Consider the following 18,642-nt stretch of genomic DNA (forward strand, 5'->3'; position numbering starts at 1 on the left):
ATTTTCCACAGCGTCACAAATTTTACAAAACCAAAAGTTGTGCGGACAATCTTCTTTCTTCACCTTAGCACAGCCAAAACGGAACCACTTTAAGCACATCACACACTTGAATCCAATTTTTAAGTTCTTGCCCCATGTTGAATGCTTAATTGCTGTCGCTTCTGTGGGTCTCTGAACATCACACTCCACTGCAGGTCCTGGGTTCAACTCAACACCACCAATAACCAATAAGGCTGATATAACAACTGCCAGGAACCTTAAGTTACTAGGTCCAGCAAGACCGCACTGTTGCGAGCAGGAGGGCCTTACCTGCCTGTACCACATTTCTATCCTCGCCCGGTAAATTTCCAACGCACAACCCATGGTAAAAAAACTTTTCTTTAGAGCGCTGGGAAAACACGTTCGTCCAGTTCAACAGCTCGCTCGCTAAAATCATAAATAAGCCTGTGACTACTCTTGCTAGAGAACCAAAAACAAAATAAAGAGATAACTGTATCACATTTACCTATAATAATGATCATATATATCAAATCACAAATCTTTTAGACAGAACTTATATAGCTTTTAAGACCTTCAACAAGCAATTCTTTGTTTTTTAATCATCATGAAATTGACACTAGATCTAAAATCTCAAATCCAGGAGTCTACATCCAATATTGAACAAGATCTTTCCTTCCTAAAGTAATTAATAAAGGCACTCTCTTTAACATATATGAAAATATTTTTATTAACATTGACCAAAGAAATAACCCTAACAACAATCGAAATGAAATCTCTGTAACTCAAAGCATTATAACTTAAAACAGCAAGCAGCAGTCCCACACTGAACTGCACACAAGCCGGTTGTACAAGAGAGAGAGAAACTGGGCAGAGAAGTAAGTACTCAGATGCTGCAAAAACCTCATTTACCTTAGAAATTGCACAGTCTCTTACCTTTTTTCTTTTTTGAATATTTCACATACCCCTAATATATGGATCACATGATTTGTCCAGCTACACAACCAGTATATTGGGAAATTTCACCTAGGAAAAAACAAGCCCTGTTCAACCACATACATACATACTCAAGCATTAACCTAATTCAAGATATTATTTCCACTTTTAGAACACTGTGATCTTCACATTATTTTTTTAATCTTGAGAATCAAATCACAATGGAACTTTTATCATCTAGTAATTTGGGCCGTGCGGTTATGGGCGCGCGGCTGTGAGCTTGCATCCGGAAGATAGTGGGTTCGAACCCTGCTGTTGGCAGCCCTGAAGATGGTTTTCCGTGGTTTCCCATTTTCACACCGGGCAAATGCTGGGGCTGTACCTTAATTAACCCTAGAATCATAAACTTTCATCTCCCAGACTACGCACCTCTGTAGTTTCCATGGGAATTTCGAGACGATAATGAACTGTGCCTTCCCCCTTCATCTATTCTTCCCCAGCTATCAACAATCAGTGCTGACCTTGGTTTCAAGTATAAAGGTCCAGTTGTTTGTTCGCTGTAATATGACCGTTGTCTGAGAGACGAAAGTTTATTTGTGAAAGTGTTCGTGATTTGTACATAGCTGTAAATAGTGTGAATATTTGGTTTATTACAGTAATGTTTTTTGTTCGTAATACGTAAGCTTAATAGGATACTGAAATGAAAAATCTAGCGCACGATGATGAATTGATAGCGGCAGTTCTTTCTGAATTAGACAGAGAACCACTCTCTTCAGGAGACATTAGTGTTAATGAAAGTGATGTAAGTGAAGTTGAAGATGTTGTAGAAGAATCATTGCATTGTCAGACAGTGATGCCGACCATACCTCATTGCTCAACAGCTCAGAAGATGAAAGCGACCAATCGGCAAGTGAAGAACTTCAAACTTCATCTCAGGGCGCACATCAGGCAAGTAATAGTAATCAACATTCGGAATCTGACAGTGATAACGATAATGATAGAAACAACAGTAGCCACCCAAATATAATTTATCCAAGGAAAACGATTCTCAGAGGACAAGACGGTCATAAGAGGTCCGCAAAAAAGCCACAAAGGGCTGGAAGTCAAACACCAGCTTGAAATATTATTTATACGAGACAAAGGCCAGTAAATGATGGAGCAAAAGTGGAAAGTCCAATAGATGCTTTCACTTTATTTTTTTCTGATGATATGCTAAACCAAATAGTTACACCAATACTGAAATCACTGATAAAAATAAAAAATACAGAAATATAACCTCAACCAATTGCACAACTAATTTAGTAGAAATTAAATCTCTCATGGGACTGTTAGTACTGTCATCTGCTCAGAAAAGTAAGCATGTGAACTCTAAAGAATTATTTGACTCTAGTTTCAGTGGATCACGCTATGTATCTTGCATGTCAAAAGACCGTTTTGACTTTCTTATAAACAGTCTTAGATTTGACGACAAGACAACCAGACCTTTGCGTCGTGAACATGATAAGTTTGCACCTATACATGAGCTTTGGGATCAGTTTGTTTCAGCCTGCACTCGTAACTATATTCCAGGGGGTTTCTTGACAGTCGATGAACAGCTGATCACATTTTGAGGCCGCTGTCCATGTCGCATGTATATGCCCAAAAAGCCCAATAAATATGGGATAAAAATCATTTTATGTGATGTTAAAACGAAGTACATGCTCAATGCGATCCCATATCTTGGTAAAGGTACTAATCCAACAAACCTCCCTTTGGCCATGTATTTTGCGAATGAAATTACCCGGCCAATACATGGATCAAACAGAAATATTACGACCGACAATTGGTTCACCTCAGTTCGTCTGGCTGATTCTCTGCATTGCGACCAAAACCTGACAATCATTGGAACAATGAGAAAAGACAAGCCACAGGTACCGCCAGAGATGAAAACAGTCAAAGGAAGAAAGCTTGGGTCCTCCATGTTTTGTTATGATGGTATAAAAACAATGGTATCCTATAAAGGAAAACCAAACAAGAATGTAATCCTCCTTTCTACATGCCATGAAGTAGGAACAATAGCAGCCAGTGGGAAACCAGATATGACGGAAGACTACAAAGGGACTAAAGGTGCCGTGGATACTTTTGATGAAATGTCAACATTAATTTCCTCTTCAAGAAAAATGAGAAGATGGCCAATGTGTATCTTTTATAGTATGATTAATCACTTGTCACTTGTCCACTTGTCAATGGATACATTATTTATGTGCATAAGATGGTTCGAAAGGCCAAAAGCCACTTTCAAGGCGAGAGTTTGCTAAGGATATATCCGAAATGCTAATGGCTCCAAAGCTGCAAGAGAGACTTCAGACACCAAATTTGAGGCGCAGCCTGAAGAGGACCATCGCTGAAATTCTTGGAAAAGATGGCATTCCTGAAGAGCCTCAATCAGGTACTGCTGAAGGAAGAAAAATTTGTGCGTTTTTTCCATCAAAGAAAAGAAGAATGACCCGATTCTTTTGTAAGACATGCCGAAGGCACATTTGTCTTGATCATCAGGCAAAACAGTGCATTGAATGTGCTTATTGAGGAAAAACTGACCAAAGTGTATTGTCATCACTAAGTGTGGTAGTTTTAAGTATAATATTCTGTATTTTGTGTAAAATGTTGGGTTTTTAATGTTAGTAAAGTACTTTTCTTTTTGGTAGTCTAACAGACGAAAGTTTATGATTCGTGTTACACTGGAGGGACTTTATGATTCTAGGGTTAAGACCATGGCTGCTTCCTTCCCACTCCTAAGCCTCTCCTATCCCATCATCGCCATAAGACCTGTCTGTGTTGGTGCAACGTAAAGCAGATTCTTTTTAAAAAATCTAGTAATTTGTTCCTGTGACATAAAACCTTTTAACAACATAAACTGTTTTTTTAACTGTGTTTACATGATAGACTGAATAATTTTGTCTCGTAAACAATTTAAGGATAGTCATTGTTTTTTGTGTTACCAAGAATATCATGTTTCTTATTATAGTTATTTTTTAGGCTGAAGATGTATCACAAGAAAGGAAGTGACAAAACATGTCCCTTTTTAAAATAATAGTGTCCCCGAGGGGACGTGCCTGAAGCCTCTCCCGAATACATTTTTGGCCCGGCTATCTTGCCTTTGAAATCAGTGTCACTGAGGAATTTAATTCCAACTTGGTTCTATTATTATTTTCTGTGCGGCTTATGTCGCTAAGTTTAATTGCATCTTCTCCGCCTGCGGAGATATATTCTGTCGTTAAAATATTATGTATTTCCCTCCTGTCACAAGTTATTTTCCAGTCCGGTGTTGGATCAGCTGTAGAGCGAGTCTCTCTCTCGAGGTTCGTCTGCTCTTCAGCCATATTCTGCTTTGTGTTGCCTTGCTGGCGTGCTTCGAGTCTATTGTTAGCCATGATGGAGAATAGACGCGTTATGAGGTGGCTCGTGTGTAGAGCATCTATTCAGCTAACCATGCCAGGATAGCTCATAAATCACGAGGGCTTTAAAGCCCTCAAGTTTTTAATTATTTACCAGAGAGTGGATGTCTGCTGCTAATTTATTTACTATTTCCTGATTCCTGGCAGTTGAGTGAGTAATAAGATCTCTGCTAATGCCCTAGCATTAGCACTGTTCCAAGGACTCAAAGTAAGTTATCTTCTTCAAGTTTATGTTTTCCTCCTGGAGCTGGACAGAAACGTCTTTGAAACTTATTTAATTTGGCTGACTTAAGGTCGTCCTGTGGATATTAATATTTGGTGGATATTCAGATTAATTGAACATTAAAAGTTTGAAACATGAATATGTAACTGACTTACTGGCTACACAGTCTAAACCTCCGTATGGGAGGGAGAAATCTCAAAACCTATTAAAGTTTCTACATTCTTCTGTGAAATGTTTAAGTGTTATGAAAATTATTTTAATTATACCTTATTAATATTGGATGGGATTGAATTGCTGATGGGAAGTCATCCACTAAAATGATTGAGACCACAGGATTTTCTCTGGGGATCAAAGTCTCTTTCTTCCTTTAAATTTTCTTTCTCTGATTTTCCTTTTTCTTTATGTAATTATTCATTCATGCTTCTGTGGGTCTTGTACATGTTGTTGTCTCTATGGCAACCGTTGTCCATGGGGATAATTGTTTATTTATTGATGGATAATTGATTTTATTACCACACCCGGGAAACTGGAGATGGTTTAGGATGATGATGATGATGATGATGGTGATGATGAAGAATTGATTTTATGTGGGTGTCCCTTATGATTTGAGCTGTTTGCTCTTAATTCTTGATGATTGATAATTAATTTGTGTGGGCGTGTCCCCAATGTATTGAGCTGCTTCGTTCTTACCTCTTAGTGAAGTGTGGTGAATTTTGGGGACCTTATTGGGACCTATTTTATGTTGACCAATCATTGTGACCCATTTCTGCCTTTGGTCATGCATTCCATTTGTGTTAATTTACGTCCCTGTAATGTCCTTTGAGAAGAATCTCGTGGCCTCCCCTTACTACGTTATGTGGTAAATTAATTGTTTATGAAATTTATTTCTTGTGGTACGTTGTAATTATTATTATTATTATTATTATTATTATTATTATTATTATTATTATTATTATTATTATTATTACTACTATTATACATCGTGGTTCATGGTGCGGGTTACTGTAGTCACTTCCTAGCTCGTGAACCACGGGCAACGACTGAGTGGCCTAGTAAGTGGTCTTGAGAGTCGGGATACCAGTTGCTATGGAATGGGAGTGGGCACCTCAGGCATATTCTGAGTCGTGGCCTTCCTTGTGCTCAGGCGGCTAGGGCTATAAAATCCGCCGTGGTCCCTAACCCGTTAGAGGAGAGATCCTCACTTGGACTATATATAAGTAGGGTAGCATCCTGCTTCATGAATTTACTGAGCTCAGAACATTTTAAGCAAGCCTCAGACCTATGGGAGTAACAGAGTCCTACTCCCATTTGACAGGTGAGGGACTCCCTGGAAACAACTTGGCAAACAAAATGGAATTCGATGGAGAGCTATCAATATTAATGGGACTTATGGTAGAAAGAAAGTAGAACTGGCTTATGGTAGAAAGAAAGTAGAACTGGCTGAGTCAGCAAAGCGGATGCATCTAGGTGTGCTAGAAGTAAGTGATATTTGGGTAAGGGGAGATAACAAGGAAGAGATAGGAGATTATAAAGTGTACTTGACGGATGTTAGAAAGGGAAGGGCTGAGTATGGGGTAGGGCTGTTTGTCAGCAGTACCAGTGCAAGCAACATAGTTTCAGTTAGGCATGTAAACAAGCGAATGATGAGGGTAGATTTGGCAGTTGGAGGAATTAGGACGAGAATTGTCTCAGTGTATTTACCATGTGAGGATGCAGATGAGGATGAAATGGACAAGTTTTATGAAGTATTGAGTGACATCGTAGTCAGGGTCAACAACAAGGATAGAATAGTGCTAATGAGCAATTTCAGTGCAAGAGTTGGAAATAGAACTGAAGGATACGAAAGGGTGATTGGTAAATGTGGGGAAGATATGGAAGCTTATAAGATTGGGAAGCGTCTGCTGGACGTCTGTGCTGGTATGGGTTTAGCAGTTACGAATACCTTCTTCAAGCTAAGGCTATTCACTGCTACACATGGGAGGGTAGGGGTACCAGATCCCTAATAGATTATATCTTAACCGACTTCGAACTCAGGAAGTTTGTTAGGAATGTACGGGTTTTTCAGCGATTTTTCCATGAAACAAACCACTATCTGATCTGTAGTGAACTAAGTATCTCTAGGCCTAGGATAGAGAAAGTGAAATATGTCTGAAACGGAATAAGGGTGGAAAATCTTCAGGACGAGGAAAATAAGACGGAAATACATGGATATGATTAGTGAGAACTTCCGAACAGTGGATAATAAGCACGTTCAGGATATAGAAAGAATGGAAAGAGAAGGGATGCTGTAGGAGAAACAGCAAGGGAATGCCTGGAAAAAACTGTGTGTAAAGATGGGAAAAAGCGAACATCTTGGTGGAATGATGAAGTGAGAGTAGCTTGTAAACATAAAAAGAAGGCATATCAGAAATGGCAGACAGGGAACTGTACGTAGATGATAGAAACAGGGCAAAACAAATAGTTGTTGAATTCAAAAAGAAGTTATGGGAAGATTTTGGTAATAACCTGGAAAGGCTAGGTCAAGCAGCAGGGAAACCATTCTAGACAGTAATAAAGAATCTTAGGAAGGGAAGGAAAAAGGAAATGAACAGTGTTTTGGGTAATTCAGGTAAACTCATAATAGATCCTAAGGGAATCACTCAACACGAGGAGGGAATATTTTGAACATTTTCTCAACGTAAAAAGAAATCTTCATGGTGGTGTCGTGACCAACGGAGCTCATGGGGAGGAGGAAAATGATGTTGGTGAAATTATGCTTGAGGAAGTGGAATGGATGGTAAATAAACTCCATTGTCATAAAGCAGCAAGAATAGATGAAATTATACCTGAAATGGTGAAATATAGTGGGAAGGCAGGGATGAAATGGTTTCATAGAGTAGTAAGATTAGCATAGAGTGTTGGTAAGGTACCTTCAGATTGGACAAAAGTCGTAATTGCACCTATTGAGAAGCAAAGGAACAGGAAGGATTGCAACAACTATCGGGGTATCTCATTGATTTTCATACCAGGCAAAGTATTCATTGGCATCTTGGAAAGGAGGGTGCAATCAGTGGTTGAGGGGTAGTGGGATGAAAACCAGTGTGATTTTAGACCACAGAGGGGCTATCAGGATCAGATTTTCAGTGTGTACCAGGTAATTGAAAAATGCTACGAGAGGAATAGACAGCTGTGTTTATGTTTTGTAGATCTAGAGAAAGCATATGACAGGGTACCGATGGAAAAGATGTTCACCATACTGGGGGACTATGGGATCAAGGATAGATTATTAAAATCAATCAAAGGCATTTATGTTGACAATTGGGCTGCGATGAGAATTGATGGTAGAATTAGTTCCTGGTTCAGGGTACTTACAGGGGTTAGACAAGGCTGTAATCTTTCACCTTTGTTGTTTGTAGTTTACATGGATCATCTGCTGAAAGGTATAAAGTGGCAGGGAGAGATTCAGTTAGGTGGAAATGTAGTAAGCAGTCTGACCTATGCTGACGATTTGGTCTTAATGGCAGATTGTGCCAAAAGCCTGCAGTCTAATATCTTTTAACTTGAAAATAGGTGCAGTGAGTTTGGTATGAAAATTAGCCTTTTCAAAACTAAATTGATGACAGTAGGTAAGAAATTCAACTATATTGAATGTCAGATTGATGATGCAAAGCTGGAACAGGTAGATAATTTCAAGTATTTAGGATGTGTTTTCTGCCAGGATGGTAATATAGTATGTGAGATTAGATCAAGTTGCAGTAAAGCTAATGCAGTGAGCTTGCAGTTCCGATCAACAATATTCTGTAAGAAGGAAGTCAGCTCCCGGACAAAACTATCTTTACATCAGTCTGTTTTCAGACCAACTTTGCTTGTTGGGTGCGAAAGGTGGGTGGACTCGGGATATCTGATTCATAAGTTAGAAGTAACAGACATGAAAGTAGCGAGAATGATTGTTGATACAAACCGGTGGAACAATGGCAGGAGGGTACTCGGAATGAGGAGATAAAGGCTAAGTTATGAATGAACTCGATGGATGAAGCTGTACACATAAACCGGCTTCGGTGGTGGGGTCGTGTCAGTCGAATGGAGGAGGATAGGTTACCTTGGAGAATAATGGAGCCTGTTATAGAGGGTAAGAGAAGTAGAGGGAGACCAATGACGATGATGGTTAAACTCGGTTTCTAACTATTTAAAGATAAGAGGAATAGAACCAAATGAGGCCACAGCACTAGTTGCAAATAGAGGATTTTGGAGACATACAGTAAATTCACAGAGGCTTGCAGACTGAACACTGAAAGGCATAATGGTCTATGTATCTATCTATCTTATTATACATCTTCAGATTGTGAAGTACATGCCAGTGATGGGTTTATTGAATGTTTCATTCTTCATTACAGTGTACAGAAAATATACCGTGGTATACAATAATCTTTATGCCAGTATTTAAGAAAGGTGACAGGATGGTATTACACTGTTGTTACAATTCGCCAAAATATTGGAGAGAATAATGGAAAGGAGCATGGGAGGAAGGTTGGAAAGAAATTTAGAAGTAGATCAGTGTGAATTTCGACGGGGTAGGTCATCGATAGACCCTATATTTACCATGAGATTACTAATGAAAAAAGGTATGAGAAACTCCAGAAAGAAAAGGATGTGGAAGGCAGTTGAGGTGACTAGTGAAAGCAGTGTATAAGAATTGTTTCAGTTGTGTCCAGACATCAGTGAGAAGAAGAACAGATCGGTTTAGAAACCAAACTGGACTAAAACAGGGAAGTATATTGTCTCCACTTACAGTATGTTTATAACGGTTATGGATGAAATTCTAAAGGAAACAAAGACAAGATATGGAGGAGATATGAAAATAGCTACAGAACCGGATGTTGCCTTCCAAAATAATTGGTGTTTCTCTAACCCTTCTTTTAGTCTATTATTCTTGAGCTGAAGACTGTTTAGTTTGAAACGTAAATAAAGCAAAATGGGCCTTTCGTTTGGCTTTTGTGACAGGAAACCAGTTTTCCTCATCAGAAATTTTGTTTTTTTGTAGGATTATTTTCAATTTTGTGGAGTAACTTTACCGCAGTAGTGTTAGTTTCATTCTTGACTTGTTCCCAAAATTCGTTCGTCAAAATCTCACCTAGCACTTCAGCCTTCCCTGGATTATCGCCTAATCTTCTTGCTACTATAGTGTTCAGTTTTCCGTCTGTGTTTCACCACGTAATATTTCGTTCATTGTCCACTTCCATTCTTCGAGGTTATGCATATGTCCACCTGCATCCCCTTTTTCATTTTCTTCAATAATGTCATCTAATTCCTCAAAACTACTACTGCTAGTAAGTAAATTTGTGTCCTCATCCTGAGGTGGTGAAGCTCTTTTCAGACACAACCCCAATGGAGGTGAGCTGCATGTACCAGTTTAACCATGTACCAGCCCTCCTACCATTCTTAAATTCCAGGCCACTGAGGACGGCAGTTAATAGTGCTAATTGTTGTGCTACAGAGGCGGACACTACTGCTGCTAATATCACTCGAAGTTCATTCAATGCCATGTTCATCAGGAAAATCATCACTGGTGACATCTCTTTCCTCCAAAAAAGTAATATTCTAGCTTCAATTCGGTCATGATGTTGACCTCATCTTCACCAGAGCTTTTCACGGCAGTTGACTGAAACAAGTTTCGAACGACATTTTTAACCTCTTTGACAGTGAAATACGTAGCTTAAAGGCTGAGACGGCTGAAATACAATTACCCCCTGTGGGTGGGGGATGCAAATGAAGAATATACCTACGGTATCCCTTGCCTGCCATAAGAGGCGGCTAAAAATGGCGACCAAAGAATGATGGAACGTTAGCCATGAGATTACCTGTGATTAGTACTGTCACACGAGGAACACAAGGGTCAACTTAACTAGCGATTAGTACCACTATGTGAGGAACACCATGGGTCTGTGATAAGTATCATCGTGGGTTGATCACTCTGGGTTTACAGTACCCGTGATTAACACCACTATATGAGGAGCACCATGGGTCTACGTTACCCATGATTAGTACCATTATGTGAGGAACACCACAGGTCTGGGCGTTGCCTGTGATTAGTACCACTTTGTGAGGAACACCATGGTTCTACTGTACCAGAGATTAGTACCATTATGAGAGGTGGGTGACCTGGATTTTGGACCTCTTTAGACAACAAGCATCATCGACTTACAATTTTGCTTTTGAAGCAGTCCCTTGTTCAGTTTATTTTATGGAAAAGAGGAGCAGAGTGGGGTCAGATCCACTGATGGTTTTAAATTCATAATCATTGTCCGTCGTCATCTTTTTGAATTGTAGTCTGTGGTTGGATTTTGGAATTATTTCAGTATTGTGAGTTGAATCTGCTGATTATTTTACATTCATATTCATTCATTCTTCATCATCATGTTTTGAATTCTGATCATTGGATGAATTTTGGAATTTTAATTGTCATTACATTTTGTCTCATCTCGTACCATTGGGGCCTGATGACCTAGATGTTAGGCCCCTTTAAACAACAAGCATCATCATCAGAAATACAATTACCAACATCTCTTAGACGTATTAGGATTGCCAAAAAATATCGATAGGTATCCGTGGAAACCTCAACAAAGCCATACTGAGCCAGGATGGAAATTTCAGTCATTGCATTTATGGGAACGTAAGGACGGCAGCAGAAATTTACGTCACTGCAAGGCAATCGAGTTATCATAAGAATACTGCCTAAAAGTGCGAATTTAGCCAAATATCTTAAAACAGTGTGGTTTAATGGTACCTTGCTTAATGTTGAAGAAGAAAGAACTTGATTGGCAACAAACTGGGAGTGGAATAAATAAAGTGTGGGAACAGTGAGCAGGTTCTCTACTTTACTCCTCAGTTTCTTAGTAGCTTTTGATGTCACTGAGAGGATGATGATAAGAAACTATTAAGTGAAGAAAATATATGGATCATTTTACAAAGCCAAAAAAGTGTAAGAACATTAGACCTGTACAGGGTCTTGATTTTTATAACTGTACAGCAGCACTACTCAGTCCGTGGCAAGTTGCCACTTTTCCGCTGGCCAGTAAAATGTGCGCTGTATTTGCATGCTACTCTGCTTCAAATGACAGACTGTAAAAATTGGTAACAAAATTGAATCCTTGCCTCACTATAAGGCTCCCCTCAAATTTTGGACCTCTGTAAGTTAGTAGTACTCCATCATGAAAACACGTTCTAATGTAAACATAACTTTTTAAGCAACACTCTAGTGATGGATGTAGAAGAACTGATATTGATGAGGAGAAAGCCAGTCTATTTGAAGATGCCAGTGTATGAAAATGTGAGATTGTCCTTGTCCTTTTATATTCTCTTGTTTGTTCTTGTCTCCTTCAGAATAAAATATAAAATATTCTCCTTGACTTTTGTTTTGTTTTCTCACCATGAAAACATGTAAAATTTATGAGTGGGTGCAAATAATAAATAAATACTTATAGTCATAGCATGTCTACTGCCTATTTATAGAGCATATAAGTCAACACTCCTACCAGGCAAATTGAATATCTAATAATTATTGTGTATTTTGGTATTTAATTCTCTGTTTCCTTTAGTTTTCTGCATTCCTTCTGTCTGTTAATGGTATATAATATAAAACCACTTGTTATATTTTTAAGGAAAATTATAAAAACCTTTTCCATTTCTTCTTTTTAGAGTGCATACTGGATTTGAGTGGAATAAATACAACCAAACCCATTATGACATGGACAACCCTCCTCCAAAAATTGTGCAAGGATACAAGTTTAATATCTTCTATCCAGATCTTATTGATAAGAACACTACACCTGAATATTTCTTGGTAAGTATGACATTTCATTCTGGTAGACATACCATATACCCATGCATAGAATTCTTCCAAAATAACAGTCCTGTTTTGTTGATATATTTTTGGGAAAATAAATATTGAAGTCCGTTGCTGAATAAAATTTGAAACTATGGAGTTATTCAAATCGTTAAATTCATTATCCTTCCACAGAATTGTCAGGAGTAGCATTCAGTCTCACTTTAACATTTATATGCTGTTTCATTGCAAGGATTGGGGGGCATAATTAGCTCAGTGGCCTAGCTGCTGGCTTCCCACCCATAAGGCCGAAGTTCGAACCCCAGTCGATCCTGGGTCAAGATTTTCATCTTAAGAATCACGTGGCATCAGGAAGGGCATCTGGTCCTTAACCCCCCAGCCAGAACAAAAATATGAGCCTGGGAGGCTCCAGCAACCCTAGAAATATCTGGGACAAGCTGAAGGAAGATAGTTCATTGCAATAATTAACATTACTGTTATTCTTTCAGTACATTTCCTTATATTTAAATCAATCTTTTATATGTATGATGAACGTGTTTTCTTATACATATTATAGCAATCAGAATCCTTAAAAACTCAAATGACTAGTCATAGAGGTAACATGTTTTACTGTTGACTAAATTTATTAAATTACTATGTATAGTTATTTACAATTACTCTCACATTCTAGTTTTCCGCTTCACACAGTTTGTACTTTGCACCCTTTGTCAAACACACAACTCTCTGGCGTGTTGAACTCCTGCTCTCCAACACAGCCTCTCACAGTGTAGTGTCATTTCCAGAGCAGTTCACTTCTCAGCTCAACTGGCATATCACGCTGAACTCCATTTAATCAAGTCTATCTTACTCCACATTGACACACTGACATCTCGTAATTGCCTTGTATTCACTTGTGACTGTCACACTTCCAGCTTCACTCCTTTTATAGGCCCATGGAAGATTCTCGAGAAAGTATCTTGCAGTTTCTTTTTCCAGATCATTCTGGGCACCTTTCCATTGTTGACCACTTTCATCATATTCTAAGGAGCTTCATTATCACAAGGCTCAACAGTTCACTGGGGCTGTTGTTTCACTTGCCACTGCCCCGGTATTGTAGTCTTCCACTGGCCGTGTGCACTCTCGATCTTCATTGTCACACTATTTCTATATTCTTATTTATGACATGCATATTCCACTTACCATCGAAGGTGCTGCTTAAACTGGAAACAAAACACAATAATGTTTGTTTATTAATTTTGACATTCAGTGTTGTGCTGATTTCTACAATTATGGTTCTCAAAGAGAGGAAATGGTCTATATCCTGGAACATCATTTCTGGTTATACGGAGTGGAACAAATGAATGGCGTTAAAGAACACTAAGAGGAGCAATTTAATTAGGAGGCACCAAATAACAGAACATTAGCTGTCGTTAACAAGTTCCGTCATGTGGGATTAGTCTAATGTCAATGAAAGGGCACAATAGGGTGACAGGTAGCAGATAGGGACCTTCTTCAGAGGCAGCCCTGCCCAGGGAGTGGAGCCTCTACCCATGTGAGTCCCACAGTATTCCCTACGTGTCATAAGAGGCGACTAAAAGGGGCCCGAACTTGGGTTGGCATTGCTTCCACTTACTTGTGCCAGACTCCTCACTTTCATCTATGCTATCCGACCTTCCTTGGTCAACTCTTGCTTTTTTTCCGACCCCAACTGTATTAGAGCATTCAAGGCCTAAGGAGTCTTTCATTTTCACACTCATTTGTGGCCCTTGCCTTTCTGTGGCCGAATACTTCATTTTTCGAAGTGTCGGATCCCTTCCATTTTTCTCTCTGATTAGTGTTATGTAGAGGATTGTTGGCTAGTTGTTCTTCCTCTTAAAACCACCACCACCACCACCACCGCCACCGCTGCAGCACAGTTCTTGTGCTGGGGGAGCTGTGATAAGTGGGCAACGAGCGGTAATGTTATGAAGATGCGAATAATAAATGTTGTGACCCTGATGGGAAAATCAGAGGAGTTGATTGATTTTATGGAGAAAGAGAGTGTTGCAATGATGGGGCTGAGTGAGGTCAAGTGGAGGGGAAGGGGAGTGAAGAGGGTGAGTAGGGGGTACACCCTATACTGGAGTGGAGGAGGTGAAGCAAAGATTGGAGTAGGAGTGATTGTCAACAAAATCTTGGATGAAAATGTGGATAGGGTAGACTACGTTAGTGATAGAATAAGCAGAATATAACTGAGGACGGAAGAAGGAGTGAAAGACTTCGTCCAAGTTTATGCACCCCAAACTGGAAACTGAGGAAAATACAGAGGAATTCTTAGAGACATTCTAGAAAGTAATCACCAATGTGAAAATGATAGTCATGGGAGACCTCAATGCACAGGTTGGAAATGACAGAATTGGTAAAGAAGAAGTGATTGATCCATTTGGATATGGAACAAGAAATAACGAGAGAGATACGTTGATTGATTTTTTTAAATGAAAATGATTGTGGGTAACACTTGGTTTAGAAAGAAGAATAGTAGAAAGATCACTAGATATGGCTGGGGTGAAAGAAGAACAAAAACAGTTAATGATTATTTTTTGGTTGAGAAAATAAATCGTGAACTGTTAATAGCTGTAACAGCACTACCAGGTGAAGCGTTTGATGGAGACCACAGAGTAGTGGTAGCAAAACTGAAAATAGGTAAAATTGTGAGAGTCAAAGAAATAAGACAGAAGAAAATAAAAGTTTGGAAATTAAAAGATAAAAGAACTCAGGAGAATTTTCAGGAAGAATTAAAACTGCATATCCCTATACAGTAGAACCTCGTTGCATTGTTCCCAGAACGATTGTTTTCCTGTATTCATCACTCAATTTTATTCAGTCCCAAAAATATTCCATATAAACCAATGTTAAGTTCCCCCGTATCTATTGTTCCTCGAACTATTGTTTTATCACATCGATCGTCAAAAAATAATTTGTCCTCGGCCACAGTTTTCCCATATGGATTGATCGTACATAAGGAAAATATACGCAAAAGTTTTTTGAGTTTAAAGAGAGCGCTCAATACTCCAGCATATAACAGCGGCAACCTGTTACGCGAGAATGTGCGAGCGATTCAGAGTTGCTAGTGTTCAGCAAGGATCTTGTAGGCTGGATTGCTGTATGCAAGTTATTCACGCACATCCTCCTCGCTACCATCCTCCTGGCGCCAGCACTTCTCCTCAACCCGCCCATCAACCCCTAGAAGTATTTTTATTTACAAGAATTAAAACTGAGACACTGTAAAACTCAAATTCGCCACCATTTTCTGTGTTGCTATTGGCTGGCTAGGGCTTCCACCTTCATTGAAAATGAGAAAATCATTCAGTTTAAAATAGTCACATTTTAATTAGTCACAGGATTATTAATCATGTCGTACCTTGTGAAATATGTGGGATGCTAGAGGCCTGTTGACCATTTTGTTGTCCCTTACCCAATTGTCTTGTTACAATCCGGACCTAACCAAGCCAGACCAATAATCTTTTCACTAGTCTTGTATTAAAACTAAGTTGGCAGCCTTGCATGGCCTACTGTGACATCGCCCAAGACGCGCTATGCTGAATTTCTAACCTCTGTGACATCGTCTGAACCGCGCCGTATGGGATATCCAACCTATCATTCGCAAAGGGTGTACCATTACAGGATGTTGCTGGAATATCCATGTATGTCATTAATTTGCAATAAGATAACTGAATGTATAGGTCTTCAGTTTATGAGATGTAAAAAGAAAAGTGAAACAAAACAGCGTAAAAGTCACGCTTTTTATTTTCATTGCATGTATCATGGTTGCAGTATTTTGATACCGTATGAGCATATTTGGCTCTATGACTAAATGGTTAGCACATGTTGGCTATCGGTTCAAGGGGTCTCAATCAGGTCGGGGATTTTAACTTTATGATATGTGGATATTACGGCGATACCCTGTAATTTGTTTAAGATTCCAGTCGCCTATCACGCAACAACTCAAAAGACCTGCAGCCAGCTTCGGAGGCAACACACCATTATTGTTGTTATTATATTTACATGACGAAAATGCCCAAATAGAGTACCCATATTTTATTACTTTGCTTTTCCCCTATTTTTTATGTCACCCGCATTTATTGTTTTCCCCATCCATTGTCATTTTCCGCCTCTCCCTTGAATAATGATGCATCGAGGTTTTACTGTATCAGAAATAGCAAGTGTATAAGAAGAATGGACCAAATTTAAAAACATAATTTGTAAACTGTGCAGAGAAGATTTGTGGCAGAACTTCAGCAAGAGTGAAGGAAAAGGAGACACCGTGGTGGAATGAAAAGGTGAAGGAGGTTGTTAAGCAAAAGAAGAAAGCATGGCAAAAGTGCAATAGAGCTACGAAAGAAGGAAGTAAGATTAAGTATCAGGAAATTAAAAGTAAGTGTAAAAAAATTGGTAAATGAGGAAAAGAAAAAAATGTTGGGAGAGATTTACACAAGAGTTGGAAAAGGATGTAAATGGTGAGAAAAGGATATTGTATGAATTGATAAAAAATAAGAGGAAAGAAAAAATCTACACAAAACAAGTGAAGGAAGAAAATGGAAATGTAATAACAGACCCAGAGGAGATAAACAATAGGCAGAAAGACTTTCGGTAAACTCCTGAATGTGAGAAATGATGCAGAAGAAAGTGGAGTGCTAAATGTGGATGATCCAGAAATGGAGAGTGATATTGCAATGGCAGAGGTGGAAATGGCTGTTAAAGAAATGAAAACAGGAAAAGCAGCAGGGCTGGATGAAATATGTGTGGAAATTATAAAGGCTGCAGGACCTATTGGTCTACATTGGTTATACAGAGTGGTCGGAAACAACATGAGCCAGCTATATGAGCATCAGAGGGTTGGTCATGCCGGTAAATAATTTGATATCTCGTACCGTTGTCATTTTATCAGCTGCCGAAGTTAGCCACTTAAATCACTTCGCAGGCAAAGTCAAATACACTTTGCTAGGCGGTGTTACTAAATCTGCTTGCAGCTTAAGATTGGCTTGAGAGTGCCAGTCGAAGGAAAGAACTTTCCCAGTGGGAGGATTTTAACATGGACCTCCGAGCTGACAGGTTAGCAGCATAGCAAGTTCGCTACGGTAACACTGGCTGAAACCCACGGTGTGTTTCTGTTTGATGCTGATTTTTCAGCATGGCTCTCAAGCCGGTTTTAAGCCACGGGCAGATTTGGCAGCACCACCTCTCAAAATCCATTTGAATTTGCCCACGAAGTGATCTGATTGGCTAACTTCAGCAGCTGATAAAATGACAATGGCGTGAGATATCAATTTTTTTCAATTAATTATCACTATGACAAACCCTATAATGTTCATATACTGGGTTCACGTTGTTTCCGACCACCCTGTATAAGCTGCTAAGGTGTATATGGAGGAGAAAGCAAGTACCTGATGATTGGTGTCAAGGTGTTATAATACAGTTCCAATATTTAAGAAAGGTGACAGGAAGGTATGTGACATTTATCGAGGAATTACACTGTTGTCACAAGTAGCCAAAATATGGGAGAGAATAATAGAAATGAGGATGGGAGGAAGGTGGAAAGAAATTTAGAAGAGCAGTATGGATTTCGACTGGGCAGGTCAACAATAGACCCTATGTTTACCATGAGATTACTGATGGAAAAACAGTGGGAATATGGAAAAAATCTGGCGAGAGAAGGCATGCGATTGTGTTAATAGAGGAAAGGTGTGGGGAAACCGTGGAAAGAAGAGGATGTGGAAGGCAATCAAGGGAACTAGTGAAAGCAATGTATAAGAATTGTTTCAGTTGTATCCCGACTCCACTGGGGAGAACAGATTGAGTTAGAAACCAAACTGGAATGAGACAAGGAAATGTATTGTCTACACTTAGAGTATGTTTATAATGGTTATGGATGAAATTCTAAAGGAAACAAAGGCAAGATATGGAGGGGATATGAAAATATTGTTGTTTGCAGATGATGTAGTGATCTGGCGAGTCAACAGTACAGAAGTGCAAGTCCAACAAGAGATTTTAAATGACAGTATTGAGAAATATAGTATGAAAATCAGTGTGGAGAAGAGCAAAACAGTGGTGATGACAAGAAGATAATGGGAAGGAAAAGGAATCATTAGTATCAGGGGACAATACCTTGAGGTTGTTGAATATTTCAAATATATGGGAAGTGAAATAATACAAGGTTGGATAAGGCGATCAGCAGAAGAGTACAAGCGTGAAATGCGTTCCACCAGAATATA

At 39.1% G+C, this 18,642-nt stretch overlaps 1 protein-coding gene across 1 annotated transcript in view; it reads left to right on the forward strand.

Moving 5' to 3' along the window:
• cactin (cactin, spliceosome C complex subunit) overlaps positions 1-18,642 on the forward strand; it is a 197,070-nt gene that overhangs the window by 158,024 nt on the left and 20,404 nt on the right. The window contains exon 11 of the mRNA XM_067147717.2: positions 12,265-12,409. Within this exon, the coding sequence (XP_067003818.1) occupies positions 12,265-12,409 (145 nt within the window). The remainder of the gene's footprint in view (positions 1-12,264; positions 12,410-18,642) is intronic.

Source organism: Anabrus simplex, chromosome 5 (genome assembly GCF_040414725.1).
Source record: "Anabrus simplex isolate iqAnaSimp1 chromosome 5, ASM4041472v1, whole genome shotgun sequence".
NCBI classification, from domain to species: Eukaryota; Metazoa; Arthropoda; class Insecta; order Orthoptera; family Tettigoniidae; genus Anabrus; species Anabrus simplex.